The 15,279-nt window shown below is 47.0% G+C and overlaps 2 protein-coding genes across 2 annotated transcripts in view; both read left to right on the top strand.

Moving 5' to 3' along the window:
- LOC106631804 (cytochrome c oxidase copper chaperone) overlaps positions 1–2,273 on the top strand; it is a 2,752-nt gene extending 479 nt beyond the window's left edge. Inside the window, exons 2-4 of the mRNA XM_014306828.2 lie at positions 8–78; positions 1,563–1,671; positions 2,069–2,273. Coding sequence (XP_014162303.1) covers positions 8–78; positions 1,563–1,647 — 156 coding nt within the window. The 3' untranslated portion in view covers positions 1,648–1,671; positions 2,069–2,273. The remainder of the gene's footprint in view (positions 1–7; positions 79–1,562; positions 1,672–2,068) is intronic.
- Positions 2,274–7,736: 5,463 nt separating this feature from the next.
- The window catches only part of POPDC2 (popeye domain containing 2), a 10,442-nt gene continuing 2,899 nt past the window's right edge, over positions 7,737–15,279 (top strand). The window contains 4 exon segments of the mRNA XM_005420573.2: positions 7,737–8,227; positions 10,550–10,658; positions 13,928–14,087; positions 14,090–14,173. Coding sequence (XP_005420630.2) covers positions 7,737–8,227; positions 10,550–10,658; positions 13,928–14,087; positions 14,090–14,173 — 844 coding nt within the window.

Genomic DNA, 15,279 nt, shown 5'->3' with positions numbered 1-15,279 from the left:
GGGGGAGGCGCGGGAGGGGAAGAAGCCGCTGAAGGCCTGCTGCGCCTGCCCCGAGACCAAGAAGGCGAGGGACGCCTGGTAGGGACCCGGACCCGGCCCCCCGCGGCCGCCCCTCTCCGCGTTCCACCCTCCTGCCCCGCCGGCATTGCCTCCCTTCCCGGGGTTTGTGCCCCCGCCTCCGTGCGCCGGGCATTTTGGGGGCGCTCCCCATCCCGGACGGAGGGTGCTGGAGCATCCGAGGGAGGAGGGAGAGTGTGGAGGAGAGGAGACTATCTTAAAAGGGTTATTTAGAAATGAAGAGTTTAAAACCTCGTAGCCCGTGTCTAAAACAGGTTTCAAAGATCAGCTTTTAATGCTGCTTGTAAATCTTCACTGTTGTTGATTGAGGCAACACGTACCAGCAGGTGATGACTTCTTTATTGTTCACCTGAGTATAATTACATTCTCTTTTAAATAAAGCAAAATACTCTGGTTTTTTTGAGTCTCAGAGGGTGATATTTCCCAGAGAAAATCAAAATTTGACAGTGACCTGTGTAGCTGCATTGGTAATTATAGGCTTAGTCATGATCATAGGACCTATAAAATTGTATGAAGTGCACCCTCCAAATGGAGCTCCTTTGTCTTTGATAGTGAATCTTTAAAGTTTAAAAAACTTTAATCTGATTACCAAGTTTTTTTTGTTGTTGTTGTTGTTTGTTTGTTTTGTTTTGTTTTTTACTTTACTGGTGGTATAGATGGTAGGTGGCATAATACTGAACACTGTGTTTGCTAACTTCAGGGGAGCATGTCTAATTACATAGCAGAGTGAGGGTGACTCCAGGGCCCCCTAAGAAAAGAGAAAAGGGTGGTAGGATGGATGTTACTGGTCAGATGGAGTTGCTCTGGGCATCCAGGGAACGTGTCCATGCTCATTGTAAAAAATGTAAGAAGAAAATGAAACAGTTCTGTCATTCAGTCAAAAAGCAAGTCTGAACTGCTTTTGTGGTATACATGATATACCAACAATAAGAGGCTCTTACTTGAATAGATGAGTTACATCAAAAGTTACCATATGTGGTGAATAATTTTTTCAACAGTAGCTGGACAGGTGTTGTGTTTTGTTTTGCTTTTTGCTTCAGGGTCCTTAAATTGCAACTGAAGTTGGATTAAAATATCATTGACTGGTTAACCTGTTCTGTATTGTTCTCTTACTGGAGAAATTTTGTTGCTTCCCTACTGAATAATTTGAAACTGGCCAGCTCAGCATACTTGATGATGTGACAGCCTTGTGTTGTATAACAAATCCCCATCCGGACATGCCCAGAATAGACCTGGCCTGTTAACAGGAAGTTCTGTTCCGCCTGTTGTCAGAGTTTTAGATGCACATCTCCAGACTTGGGTAACTTTTTGGGATAGTTTTATATTGCCCAAAACAGCACTACCCTGGACAGGATAGGAAAAGAAAAATCTCTGGATCCTAATAGGGATTTTTAATTGTCCCCAGCAGTTTATCAGTTCTGTTTCTTTACTAAAACTAAGTGAACATTTTATTGCTGAACCCTGGAAATCTTTTTGTTTTGCAGCATTATTGAGAAGGGAGAAGAAAATTGTGGGCACCTAATTGAAGCTCACAAAGAGTGTATGAGAGCTCTGGGCTTCAAGATATGAGTGAGATGAGCAGGACTGAGTGAGGTGAGTACAGCCTTCAGCACCTCTGCCTGTGAAGAGCCCTGGCACCTTAGCTGGTGCCACTGGAAGGCCCAGAGTAGTGTTTGTGATGGTGTTGCCCTTATGAGAGAGAAGGCAGAGCAATCCTCATTGACACTACAGTCAACATTGCTGTCCTGTGAGGGTGGTGAAGCCCTTGGCAGCACACAGCCTCTGTGAGTCACCCTTCAGCAGTAGAGAATGGTGCTGCCTCTGTTGTCTCCTAAGAGATCCAAACCTCAGTTTAGATTTCTGGTGCTAGGACACATGGGAGTTGGTTTTTGTGGGTTTGTGCTGGGGTTTTTTTGTTCATTGTTGAACTGTTGCTCAATATCCAGTGGAAATCCATGTTTTGTGAAGCTGTGTTTCCTTTCTCTTCTAGATGATGTCTTTGGTGTGACTGTGTTCTGGAGAGCTGCAAAATAAATTATTTCTGCAAGTTACTTCAAAGAACAAATATAAACAATCTATTTATGAAGAGTCTTTAATGATAGAGTATGCATCACATCTGTAGCTTTTCCACTGCTTGCTCTTGACCACTGCTATAGAAAATATATTTTTTCCTCTTAATAAAAGCCTGAAAATGACCAGTGTTCCTGACTTCTGTTTCTTTTTAAGTAAAGAAATGACAGTGCCCCCCTTACTGAAAACAGCGTGCTGCAGGAATGAGAGAATGAGAAAAGCCTGCTTAATCATTAACATAGGAACTCTTTCTTCCTACTGATTACTGTGGTGGTGTGGTTGAACAGAGAGGATTTTGGTGGGTTTTCCCACTGATGCAAATGGTGAAATCATGCTAGTAGCATTGCACTGTTGCGGCTTTCAGCAGTCATGCTGAAGCTTGCAGTGCTGTTTGTGACAGTAGCTGTAACTATGTTTGTACAAAGGCAACCACAGTCTTATGAAATGAACTTCCTTAGAGTCAAAACTGTATTTGATTTCCCCATGTTTGAACTCTGCTGATGGTTTTTGAATACCATTACCCGAGCTTCATTCTTTGTAATGAAAAATTAGGTACTTCCCATCTCAAACTCACTTGAGCTGGTAGTTCTTCAACAGAAAAGGAGCAGAGGACTGCTCCCTGTCACTGCAAGTGACTTGTATGTACAGGTTACTTACCTGAAAGTAAAGCTTTTTCTTATGCTCAGTTTTTGTTGTGTTGGTCTTGTGCTATGCATGCGTGGGCTTATGGGCTTACATTTTCTGGCTTCTTTCACTTGTATGAGATGATAGTGTTTAATGAGATGGTAGTTGTTGCTTTTGATTCCTTCTTACAATCTAGAGAAACATCAGGTGCAATTTCTGGCTTGTTACAGGTAGGGCTTTTCTGGCTTCATAGTATGTAATTGTGCAACCCTAATGTTACTCCTCGTGTGGTGAGTTGACTTTCCTGAATATGGTATCACTAATTACTTTTTCGCCTGATGAGTTTTCTCTTCAGAAACTGAAGAGACAAAATCTGTGCTTTGTCTTGATTTTTCTCCTGGCTTTGATCTGCTGCAGGGGTGAGTCCAGTCATGATTGTTTCTCTGCCTGCTGGGCCCCATGTATCCTGAGGTAGCAGTGGTTTTTGGCTGTGAACGTTTAGTATGTAACACTTGGTGCTACCCCTGCTGAGACTCACAAGTTGCATGAGGAGAGTTTAGACTCTTCTTCTGGGAATGTTTTCTGAAGGTCCTGTCTTGAGGCAAGAGTTGTGTCCACGCTGGCTTTCAGCCCCAGAGTAGGGATGCAGGTGTGGCTCTGGCAGAAAGCGTTCAAAGCTGCCTGTGGCACTGTAGCTTTTGAGGAGCAGGACCTGGTGCTCTTCTTGGTCCTTATTATTGTCTTGAGGTAGGAACCTGAATAAGGTCATTCCTTGTTGAACCATTGTGTGTCAGAGCATGAACTGAAGAGAATGCTAAAAGGTGGATGAGCACCAGCCTTGTGGTAGCATGGTCTGGGTAAACTGTGAAAATGGTGCCACAGAATAGAGCAGGGCAGGAAGTGGCCAAGTGAGAGTGGAGTGCTGCTTATATCAGGTCAAGAAAAGAAAAAAACATATTCCTGCACAATTTTACACAAATTCAATTCGCTTAAGAATTGGGATGTTTAGACCTCCATGAGGGTCAAAGCATGGCAAGTACTTCTGAAAGTTTTTGGAAATGAGTGGGATGATGCTGATGCACCTGTGTGCAACAGGTACAGAAAGGATACTGGACAACTCTACACTTAAAGCTACAACGGGAGAACCTTCTAGTCAAATCAAATTCCTTGCTGAGTGGCTTCATTTCTTACTATGGTATTCCTGTGGAGTGGATTCAGGGCTTCATTCAGGGAGTGGGAGTTCCTGTGTTAATGCATACTGACAGCGTTGGTGACAGACACTGCCCTGCACAGGGTGGTGGGTACCTTGAAGGTGTGTAGCACACACAGCAGTAGCAGGAAACTTGACTAAACTATAGACCAGCACAGCTAGATACTGTACATGCCATCTTTGAACCTTTGTAATTCACTATGGGGTTGTCTGAAGAAGGCTTGAGACCTTTTCAAGCAGTTGTAAATCAAGTGTGTATATTTTGGAGCTACAGTGTTTATTCATGTGTACGTAACAGTTCTGCAGACTAATTCCAGCAATGCATTATATAATAAATTTAAAAAGAGGTGTTTGATTATGCCCTCTCTGACTTCAAGCCACCAAGGTCTTAGTGTCCTCAACACAGGTGATTGAGCTGGTTTTCAGCTTATGGGATCAGTAGTGAACCTGCTAACTTCCTAAAGGATGGGCAAAATAACCAGTCATGCAGCTGCTGTGAGATTTGGGACTGACAATCTCTGTGTTGTGTGGCTCTCAAGGACAGAGGATTTATTTGCCAAACATAGTGCAGGCTGTACCTGTGTTGCATCATCACATGCTGCTAAATATTAAGTGCTACTGGTTGAGTCCATTTTAAGTGGGAAATGAGTGAAGTACCTGTTTCCACACTGCCTGTTTCAGTGCTGAAAAGCTTGACATGTCTGTTTTCCACAAACACATTTTGTAGTAGTAATGCTTATGTGTGTACTTCCAGGGAAGTGTGTTAATGTTGCTCAGATGTTTTTTATGAACTTGCCATCTTCATTCCAAATTGTTTTCAACTTTGGTATTTGATTCAATCCCTTTCCTATTGAATCAGTATTGGCTTTTGAACACTTGTCTTGGATGAACCAGTGTCCCTGGATGAAGGGCATTTAATCCAGAGCAAGGCATGAAAATAAAATGTCTCTTTGGTAATAAGAGGGTTTTTACTTCTGCTGAGTAGAAACTGAAAGTGCTGTGAAGATGATCTGTATGGCCGTGGTACTGTTGAGGGAGAAAGGAAGATTTAGTCTTGGTGGTTCAATCACTTTACAAATCTTCCTTTTAGAAATTTGAGTCTGAAAACACTAAGTTAATCTCTAGTGTGTGCTCTGAGATCTACCTTTTGAAGTGCTGTATCATTCTCTCTACAATGTCACATTGAGACCCAGCAGAAAAGTTGTGTATTTTCTAATGAAAGCTTTGTGCTGCTATTGCCGTGGGTTGAAAGCTTCCTGTCTGCCTTTCACAGAGAAATCACAACTGGTCATCCTCACCCACGGTGCTGGCTTCAGCATCACTGCAACGCCACTATTTATGTTCTAGAAGATGTCAGATAAAGGCCTTTCTTGTCCTAATGAGTCATTAACAGTGTGTTCCAGTTTATTTTTTACTCAGGAATTTACCTAACAGAAGAATGAAATTACTAACTTCCTTTTTTCCCCACTTTCTTTGATGCCCTTGCAAAAGGGTTTTGGTAGTATGAAAAGGTAGGAGAAAATGCAATGGTGCTTCTCAGGATGCTTCTTCTAATGTAGGTCTACATTTCTTCTCCTAGCAGTTCAGTTTTGTCTCACAGATCTTATGTAAAGTATCTTTCTCCTAAGTGTTCACGATCTTGATATCCCAACTCCCTATTTTATCAGATGTCAGCCTATCTTGGAGAGAAGGCTCCTTACAGATTTTTTGCGGAGGCCTAAAGGTAGACAAGTTGTTGTCAGGATCATATAGTGAGTATATGGCAATGGTAGGAAAAACAGAACCTGGATCCCAAGATTTTTATTGTGGTGCTTTAGCTATAAGATCATCTGTCCTGCTTTGGAGAGAAGGTTGAGAGAAAGTTCTTCATTCCCCCATAACTCTGGCAGATGAGTGTTGTTCTGCTTCAGTAGCTAGGATTTATTTATTCAGTTAGTTAAGGGGCCTCTGAAGACCAGGTTCCCTGTTTCACTCTGTCCTTAACAGAAGGGACCTTTCTGAATGGACTGTGCTCACCCTATGCAAAGCTCAATTTGTCTTCTTTCCTCCCCACGTGTCAGCCCGCCAGGATGGCTCTTAGGAGCCATGCAGCTCTGTATTGCACATGGCCTCATCATTGCAGAAATAAGATTGTGCTGGCCAAAACCACAATGAATTCTTGAAGGTTGCCATAAAGCATTGCTGCAGCCTTGCCTGGGAGACAGTGTTATTCCAGAGCACTGTTAGTTAGGAGAGGCAATCAGTGTGTCTTTAACTGAATGGTGCCAATGGGAATGGCATGTTAGGCAGGGCAGCTGCAAGCTCGGCCTGAAACACGACCACCCTTGAAACCCTATCTCTACCCCACTGACCCGTGCAGGCTGACTTCACACTGTGATGGGAGACCACGTGGGTTGCGTCAGTGCCTGAAATGTAATTGCATCCTGGCAGTGGGGCAGATCCTGCCTGTGTGACTGATAATGTGTTACTTGCAGCAGGGGAGGAATTGCATTTATGCATGTTTTGTGTAGCTGACCATGGAGGACTGACCTCAAAGGCCTCTTGTGCATATATCCTGGGTTACCTGAGTGGGAAGTGTTGGCTGTCCTCATTGGGCTAAATGTAGGTCTGGGGCAGGTTCTAAATAGCTATTAGAAAAATGAGAATGTGAGATGATGTTTCTCAAGGGTGCTTCCCAACAGAGCCTGTAATCCCTCAACTAGGATTTCCCCACAAAATGTGCTTCCAAGTGTTACACGCTCACAAAGCTTTTGGCAGGCTGGATAGTGTCATCTTCGTGATAGATGAAACTGGGTGCCAGAGGTTTGTTTGCTCTAGTTTTATCCCTTGCATTCACAGTTCTCTGGCTGTGCAAAGCTTTTCCTTGTGCCCCTTGATCTAAAGCACCCCACGAGAGGAAGCTCCCTGGAGTAAGGGGAGGCTGTAATGGACCTGGAAAGTATTAATTGAGAGCCAGCCTCTCTTCTTTTACCAAGTCCCTGCCACAGTTACGAACCACAGTGGGAAAAGGGGGTGACCTTTTTCCTTTTTTGTGCTGGATGAAAGTCACTCTCTTGCAGGACTGCAGAGCAGTGGAGAGCCTGATGTGTGACTGGAGCTCACCACGATAAGCTGGTTGTTTTCCCTTCTCCTTTCCCCTCCTCACTCTGTGCTGGGCTTATCTGGCTGCCTGAGTTATGTTAAGTAGCGGGTGCATGCTTGCTTTCTGTTCTCCTCGCTGCTTTTGCTCCTTGGATTTCAATTCCAAACATGGTTATCCATTTGGGGTCTCTCTCCGTTCCACTGCCAAGAGATACACATTCCACACTCATCACCAGCTCCCTCTGCTGCTCTCTCACGGTCGCTATTCCATTTGCTGCAGCGCAGGCGAGACAGGCAGTGCAAGGAGATCTCTGTCCTGTCTGAGAGTTTTCCAGCTAATGGCCTCGACTCTTTTTCTGACTGAGCTCTTTTGGCCTCACATTTGCCAGCTTCTTTTCTCACTGTTGTGGCATAGAAGGGGACCAGCCAACGCTTTGTGAGCCACCAAGAGGAGAAGCGAACGCTTTTGGAATTTTTCGGGTGCAAAAACATTCGGCAGCACTTTTTTAGCATGTTACTTTGAAACACTGCTGTGGGACCAGACGGTGCACAAGAGGAAGAGGAGGAGGAACAGCTACCCAGCAGCTCTGCTTTCCAACCTCTGCAGCACCCTTTGTGTATGACAATTCATTTTGAGCGCAGGACGGCTGGGGAGGGTGGGGAGTGGGGCAGGATGAGTGCAAACAGCCCCTCCTGGGACCAGGCTGTTCTCCAGCCTCCGGTGTGTGATGCTTGGAAGGAGATTACGGAGGAAGCAGCCTACCAGCTGGCCAGCTGCATTGTCCTCCTGGGTTACATGGGGGGAAGTGGCATCTTTGGGTCCCTCTATATCTTTGGCCTCCTGGCCCCAGGCTACTTCTGCTATGCTCTGTGGGGCTGGCTGAGTGCTTGTGGGCTGGACATCTTCATCTGGAACATGCTGCTGGTCCTCGCCTGCTTGCTTCAGCTGGCTCACCTGGCATACCGGCTCCGCAGAAACACCATCCCAGAAGAGTTTGACCTCCTCTACAAGACCATGTACCTGCCCTTGCAGGTGCCCCTGGAAGTCTACAAAGAAATTGTGAAGTGCTGTGAAGGGCAGGTGCAGTCGCTAGTCAGAGACCAGAATTATGCGGTGGAGGGCAAGACACCCATTGACCGCCTCTCGCTGCTGCTGTCTGGCAGGTAAAGGCTCCCCCATTTCTGAACAAAGTCTGACAGCAAACTGCTGTGGCTTTTTGTTGTATTATCACCCTCTGTAGAAACTCGGGTGAGGATTGTTTTCTTCCTCTGAAAAGGATCTGAGATATGCATCCGTTTGTTGGGGAAGGGGGAAATTTGCTTTTTGGGGATTTAGTTTTGTTTTGTTTTTCTAACTTAAGAGTATTTCAGGGAATGGTTTACAGACTCAGGCTGTGGGCAATGAAGTGGAACTCAGCCTTACCTGTGGTACTTTTGATGAATCCTTACCCCTTTGTCTGTCATTTTGAAGTGATCTTAATTCTGATGGGAGCAGACTGGCTGTGAGAATGTGTTTCTCAAGGCAGGAGGGCAGTGTGTCTGGACCTGGGGGTACCAGGCACACCTCTGTGATGTGAAGAACTGTGTGCTGAGTGTGCAGAGGCCTCAGTTCACCTGCTCTCCCTGGCCAGCAGTGTTCAGGGAGAAGTTCCTGTTCCCAACACCCCACCCTCAGATCTTTGACATTTTTCACTTTGAGCACCATTTCATCGAAAAAGAGAGTATTTTCCTGTGGTGGATCCTGCCTAATCAGGTGTCTTTCTTTCCCTGTGATGTCAAGCATTTGTGATATTCCTTCTTCTGGACCACCAAGGAGAACCTCAAGGACCTCTAGAGAGTCACACTGGAGATTTGATTGAATGATCAAGTACTGGCATTTGTTCACCTGAGATCCTGCTGCCTTTAGCAGCATATTCACTTAACAATTGGCAAAATCCAGATGCATACAAATAGCAATAGTGTTGGCTTCCAGTCTGCTGCCAAAAACTTGGCACTAATGTTACATAAGAATGGGAAAGGAAGCAGATCTCTAAATAGGATCAATGCTGAGCTGCAGGAGGTGTGTCTCACAAGGATTTTCCTTTGGGAATACAAAGCATCACCTGGGGTTCCTGTTTTACTGCAGTGGCCAATCCTCTCTGCTGAGGGAGTTTGCAAAGAAGAATGGCTGACCTTCCTTTTTTTGGTGTTGGTCCCTTTTCTAAGATGTGTTAAGAGCACCCTGGGTCCACCAGGATATTGACTGGCAAAGCACTGGAGGTGAATTTGGTATGTGTGTTTCCAGTAGTGCTTCACCTTACCAAACATCTCTGGTGAGCAGCTAGCTCTCAGGATTACTGTATCAGTAAATAATATTGCCAGGGAAGAGTCTCTGCAGTCTTGACCTGCACTGGATAATGTGATGCTACTCTGTGGGCATGGCAGTGCTGCAACAGATAGTAAGATGGTGATGATGGGTAGTTGTTGGGCTCTCTTTTGCAGTGGGAAGTATGCATCTTGGCTGGTAAAGGATGCTCCATGGAGGTGGGAATGGATTTACATTTCCTAGTACCCACTCTATTGCCTTGTGAGGTCCTTGCTGACCCAGCAGAGAATTGCTGTCATGGTGCTCTTTCTTAAACTGAGCAAGTGTGATCTTGGAAATGCAGAATATGCCTGGACTGGGAAACGTGCCTTACAATCCATGACCCTTGTAGGCAGCACTGCCAGCTGATTAGAAGCCAGAGGTGAACAGAGTCTTTTAACCCCCCAAAGGCAAGAATTGCCTTTGTGCATCATATAGCAGGGGTACACGGTGACAGGAAAGCAAGAGGCCCCAAGTCTGGTGATGCAGAGCTATGAATAGAACTCCAGAGTGCCCTGGCATTGTCCTTGCTTCAGGCCCGTGCAGGTCCTTCTCTGTTCCCACAGCAGAGCTCAGTGCACGTTTGACCTTGACCCTGGCAGGCAATTGTAGCAAAAGTAGGCGAAAGGGATACTTAGAAGGCCAAGAGAAAGTGAGCGTTAATGTGCAGCAAACTATGAGCTCTCGGGGTGATCTGCAGGGAAACATGGGAAGTGGGATTTTGGGGGATCCTGAGTGTAGTGACTTCCCAGTACTAAGACTGGGAATGCCCTTATGCAATCCTGGAGGCAGGAGGAAGATACAAGTACAAAGAGCCACAGGCTGGCTTAGAAGTACCTAGAAAGCAGCAGTCCTGTGGGCTGAGAAGTCCCGGGTTAGGACCAAGCATTGCACCTAAGGCAGGGCTGTCTTTGTAGCAAGGAACAGAACACAGATGGAGTATGGGGAAGTGGCAGCAAATCCCACAGAGAAAGGAGGGATAGCCTCATCACTAAAGCACCTGCAGCTGTCCCAAGAGGGTACGAGACATCTGTGAGACAAGTACTTCTTTCCTCCCTGGTGGGACACACTGTTTGAGCTATCAGATTTGTGTGACATCTGTTTTGTGGCCTAAGCCTGTCTGCCTCACCTGTCCTCTGCAGGATCCGAGTGTGCCAGGACGGACAATTCCTTCACTACATCTTTCCATACCAGTTCCTGGACTCTCCAGAATGGGAGTCACTGCGACCTTCTGAGGAAGGAACTTTCCAGGTAACCACAGCTCAGCTTCACTCCTTGGTGCTTTGCTGCACATCTGAGAAGGAGGTAGAAAGGTCTCATTGTTCCATTCAAAGCTGACCAGGAATACTTTCCTCCCCTTCCTGGTGGTTTAGCCAGCACAGGATTGTGTGATCAGCTGTTTAACCTTTTTTCCTACCTTGTTCTGAAGACGTCAGGGCATGCTCCTACTATCTGCTGATAGCAAGGAGGGTGGAGCACGGTGCTCCTTCCTGTTTATCAGGGAATGGAGGTGTCAGATTGCCGGCTCTCTTCCCTTACAGTGTTCTCTAGTATCTGTACCGATGCATTTGCCCTGCATGCTGCTAGCAGGGTGCATTGTGCCAGCATCAGGATGGCAGCCGTGGCAATGTGCAGCAGCGATGTAAATCCATAAACATCCTGTCCCTCACAGAAATTTCTGATGGTCATGTGTTTTGGGTGGAGAAGCAGAAAGGATGATTCACACCCGAATATGGTTCTTTGTGAGCAGAAAGATCCCCTGCTGAGAGGCCAGACCAATTCTTATTTGCAGTAACTGAAAGGATTTTGGCCTTGCTGTCAACACCCCACAGTGTTTCTTTGGCTTTCCTTCTGGAAAAGATTACTTAAGCCTACATCTCTCTGTCTTTAATGCACATCTCAGGATGGCCTGATACCTGTCAGGATGTCAATCCTCATTATGTCAATTAGGGCATATGAGGAGGGATTTTGTTAATCCCTTGGGAGCATGGGAGGGTCATGAGGGAATGATGCTTTCTCATGAGGGCAGGTAGCCCCAAGCAAACTTGGTTAAACCAGGGCAGCTCCCCAAATCTGCTTTCCTAGGGTCTGAATTTGGCTCATGTGTGAAAGGTTCATGGTGAATCCTCCTGAAAACAGCGCCATCACCAGTGATTATGGTTGTAGGAGATAGCTGGCTATGTGACTGTGGCACAGGGCTACAGACAGTGAGCAGAAATAGGGATGTTGGAGCAAGATAATGAAGTAGAAAAGGCAACAACAGCATGGCTGAGCTAGGGCTGGTGGTATCTCATGTTTTGCACAGTCTTCAATCTGGCAGCAGACTGCTGCTAACTCCTGGGCTGTATTTGCCCAAAAATCCAGCAGGGAGAGTGATGGGCTATGGGCAGGGAAATGGCTGACTGCAATGGCTGACTGCAGGCATCCAAACCTGCAAAGACATCCACGGCATTTTCTGAGCTGATTTCTGGGGAACTGAATGTTCCCAGACCTCCTGAGAGTCTTCATCTGTGGTGCATGAGACAGCCTGGGAGCAGGCTGGGGCCAGGCTGCACCAGCCCTGCCAGCACCACGCTCTGGCACATTTCCTGCTCTGTGAGACAGGGCTGGTCAGAGGTAGCTGTGCCTGGCATCAGGATGGGGAGCTAGAGCCCTAGGTAGGGAAGGCCATATGCTGGAAATGCCTAAATCCCAGGTGTGCTTATGGAGGAGCATGAAGAAGTAGCAGCTGTGTGAGACCAGCAGTCATCAGGTGTCACTTGACCAGTCCATGTACCTGGAAGGACCTTACTCTTGGTGGCCATGCTAACCATGGTGATGTGCTGCTTTTGGCAGCTGTTTAACACACTAGTCCCCCTCACCCGAGTAGTTAATAAAACTCTGTAACTTATTTCAACCTTGTCTCAGCAACACAATAATTTGGTTTAAAAAGTGCATGTTGAACTCTTGGTCTTTGCTGGAGGAAGGCATGGAAGGTTTTTCTTGCCCGAAGTTTTTCTTGCCCCATTGCTCTCTGGATTGAACAAATTCAATTCTGAGCCCACTGAAAAATGGCAGAAGCATGACTTAGTCTACGAGAATAGCTGCCTTCCTTGAGCTTCTGCTTTGGCTGATTGCTTCCCACAGGACTGTTGGGTCCGAGTGCCTGAAGGAGTTTGGTTTCAGGGCTGGCACTTTCCCCCAGAAGGCTGAATTACAGGCTCTTGCTGATGCCGGAGCACTTGTGTCAGGGGGGATTCAGGAGTGAAATCTGTCTTGCTGTCCTGGTTTGGTGGCAGGTTTGCTTATTGCATCTCAGTCCCTCACAAGAAGGGATCACTTTTGATCACTGCACCAGAGGTTGGTTAGGAAAATGAGATTCTGGTCGTTTCAATTTCTGTGTGACCCTTCTTTTTGCTTGCCTGGCCTGGGAAAGTTCTCAAGTTTTATCTCCTATATTTCTTTCATCAGACAGCTGTTTGCAGGGCAATGGCATTAAATATCAAACCCAAGGACACACACATGCAGCCAAGCCATGTTCAGCTTCCCAGTGGCCCTCTGCCATGGCGGCTGACCAAGGAGACCCCTGGGCACAGAGTGAAAGGGAGCCCCCGGGATATTTTGGTTCCGGCACTTGTTCGCATGCCAGTGTCTCTATTACACTCGGATGTTCTTCTTTGGCCCAGGGCAGCTTGACCCTTCCTGCATTTCTTGTCTTTATTATTATTATTTGTTATAATATACACTTACATACTATATAATGTTTTTGACTGAAATTGTTCTTGTCCTACACTTAGGGGGGAAAAGATCTCTCTTTACACTGGCAAAACAAGAAGGAAAATGAAACGTTCTCTAAAATCAATCTGATAAGCCCTTGTGAGTTTTCTACATATACATGAACACAATAAAACCTTTCATTTCTTCTCTCACTGAGCTGTGCTGCAATGTCCTTCAAGGCCATTCAGCCCTACAGAGTCTAGCAGAACTGCTGAGACAGGATGTCCCTCAGGCACAGGATGACCAGGGAAGCCTTTCAGGTGGCCCTTACAACACTCAGGGCCTTCTTGGAGCAGGGCCTGTGGGGCTCTGCAATCCAGCAGCAGAATGGGTCAGCAGGGCTCCTTGCTAGCAACTCAGGCTGACTAGGCATGCAAAAATATCCCCTTCTGTAGCATTTCTGAGGGATAGGGATGTCTGTGCTGCCCTGTTCATTTCAGCTCCATCCCTCAGATGTCAATAGTGAGCATCATCTGAAAGCGAGAGAGTGAATTGTAGCCATCCATGTGGCTGGGTTAAATGAGGACATGCTACTAATTGCATAGGAAAATGAGGTCTTTGCCTTCTTAGAGAGAGGAAACAGCAGCAGGTAAGGATTTATCCAATCATTCAACCAGGACAATCTGGCTCTCCAGCCCCACCATCTCCAAGGGGAGTAATATTCAAAGGGGCTGAGGGCATTCCCTGGAGTGAAGTGCATGGCTCCAAGGTGGGTGACCCAGCCCAGGTGATGGGACTTACTCCACTCACTCCCTGCCCCACAGGTCACGCTGACAGCCGAGACCGACTGCAGCTACATCACCTGGCCGAGGAAGAAGCTGTATCTCCTCCTGAGGAAGGACCGCTACATCGCCCGGCTCTTCTCCTCCCATCTGGGCTATGACATCTCGGAGAAGCTCTACTCCCTCAACGAGAAGCTCTTCGCGTCTCTGAGCCGCCGCCGCAGCCGCCTCCGCCGCCACCGCCGGCCCCGCGCCCCAGGGCGTCCCGGCCCGACAGTGATCTGCTGGGTGAGGACTCCACCAGTCTTGTCTTGGAAGATTTTGCTGAGTTGCCGGGGTCTTTTATGGACTATGTGAGCGAAGGGGAGTATATGAAGTGAGGGCACTCCTGGCACGGGCACACCTCACCCTGTGTGGGACCCTCGCGTAAGTACCCACTTGCAGAGCAAGTCTTTCCCGTGATGCATCTGCCTGGACAGAGCACTGGATCCCCTTTGCCGTGGGTTTGCACCTCTGCAGTGTTTTTTGGCCCGCTGCCCCAAGGAATCCCAGAAGGTGGGCTCAAGCTATGTGGTTTTGCTAAGGAAAAGCAGCAGGGCAGAGGCTTGTCTCAGGGCACCAGCTGTGCTGTGGGGTAGAAGGGCCAGTAGCCTGAACACAGAAAGCTCTTCCCTGCCCAGTTCTCTCCCCATCCCTGAAGAGAGGCAGAAATATTGAAATGGTGTCCAGGCTGGCAGGTGGTACACAGGTGATCACAGAGACCATGAGGTAGAGCAATGCCAGGAGATACTCCAGTAAATATTGAAGTGAGCAAGAGCTCTGCAGGTGAGAAAGCCCACATCCCAGGAGATGCCAACTCAGGACTAGAAACAGCTCCAGGGTTTATAGCAGATTGGTAGCAAGGAATTGCTGTAAACCCTGCAAGTATTCAGTCTGGGCAAGGGGATAAAGCTCAGAGTCCTTCCTGTCCCTGCCCACCACAGCTCATCCCAGCATTTGATCTATCCTCCTTGTTTCTGCTGAGATTCTGATCTCTGCCAGATCAGTAAGATATTGAAAAGTCTGCCCTGGGTGGTGTAGGTCTTTCTTCCAGTCACCCTAGGTACACAGACAGGCTAAGCATTGTTTTAAGATGCCCCAAACTCTGCTTTGCAGTGAGCGAGAATGAGATGCTCTCTTCCAAAATGCCAGCTCCTTACTCCACAAGGGAAAAACATTCTTGTGCCTGGTGGCTGTTGGGACAGAAGAACAATGCAGGCAAACAGAAATAGATGGGAGAGGGGCTTGTGCTTGAAATTCAAATCCAAGTGGCCAAGGGAGAAATTCCACCCTGAGCTACTTTTAGCTAGCCACTGCATGCCGGCTGCTACACACCAGCTGCAGACCCCAAAATG

The sequence above is a fragment of the Geospiza fortis genome, unplaced genomic scaffold, assembly GCF_000277835.1.
Source record: "Geospiza fortis unplaced genomic scaffold, GeoFor_1.0 scaffold1, whole genome shotgun sequence".
In the NCBI taxonomy this organism is placed as follows: Eukaryota; Metazoa; Chordata; class Aves; order Passeriformes; family Thraupidae; genus Geospiza; species Geospiza fortis.
Note: the sequence above shows the minus strand (reverse complement) of the source record. Positions and strands in the feature narration are given on the sequence as shown.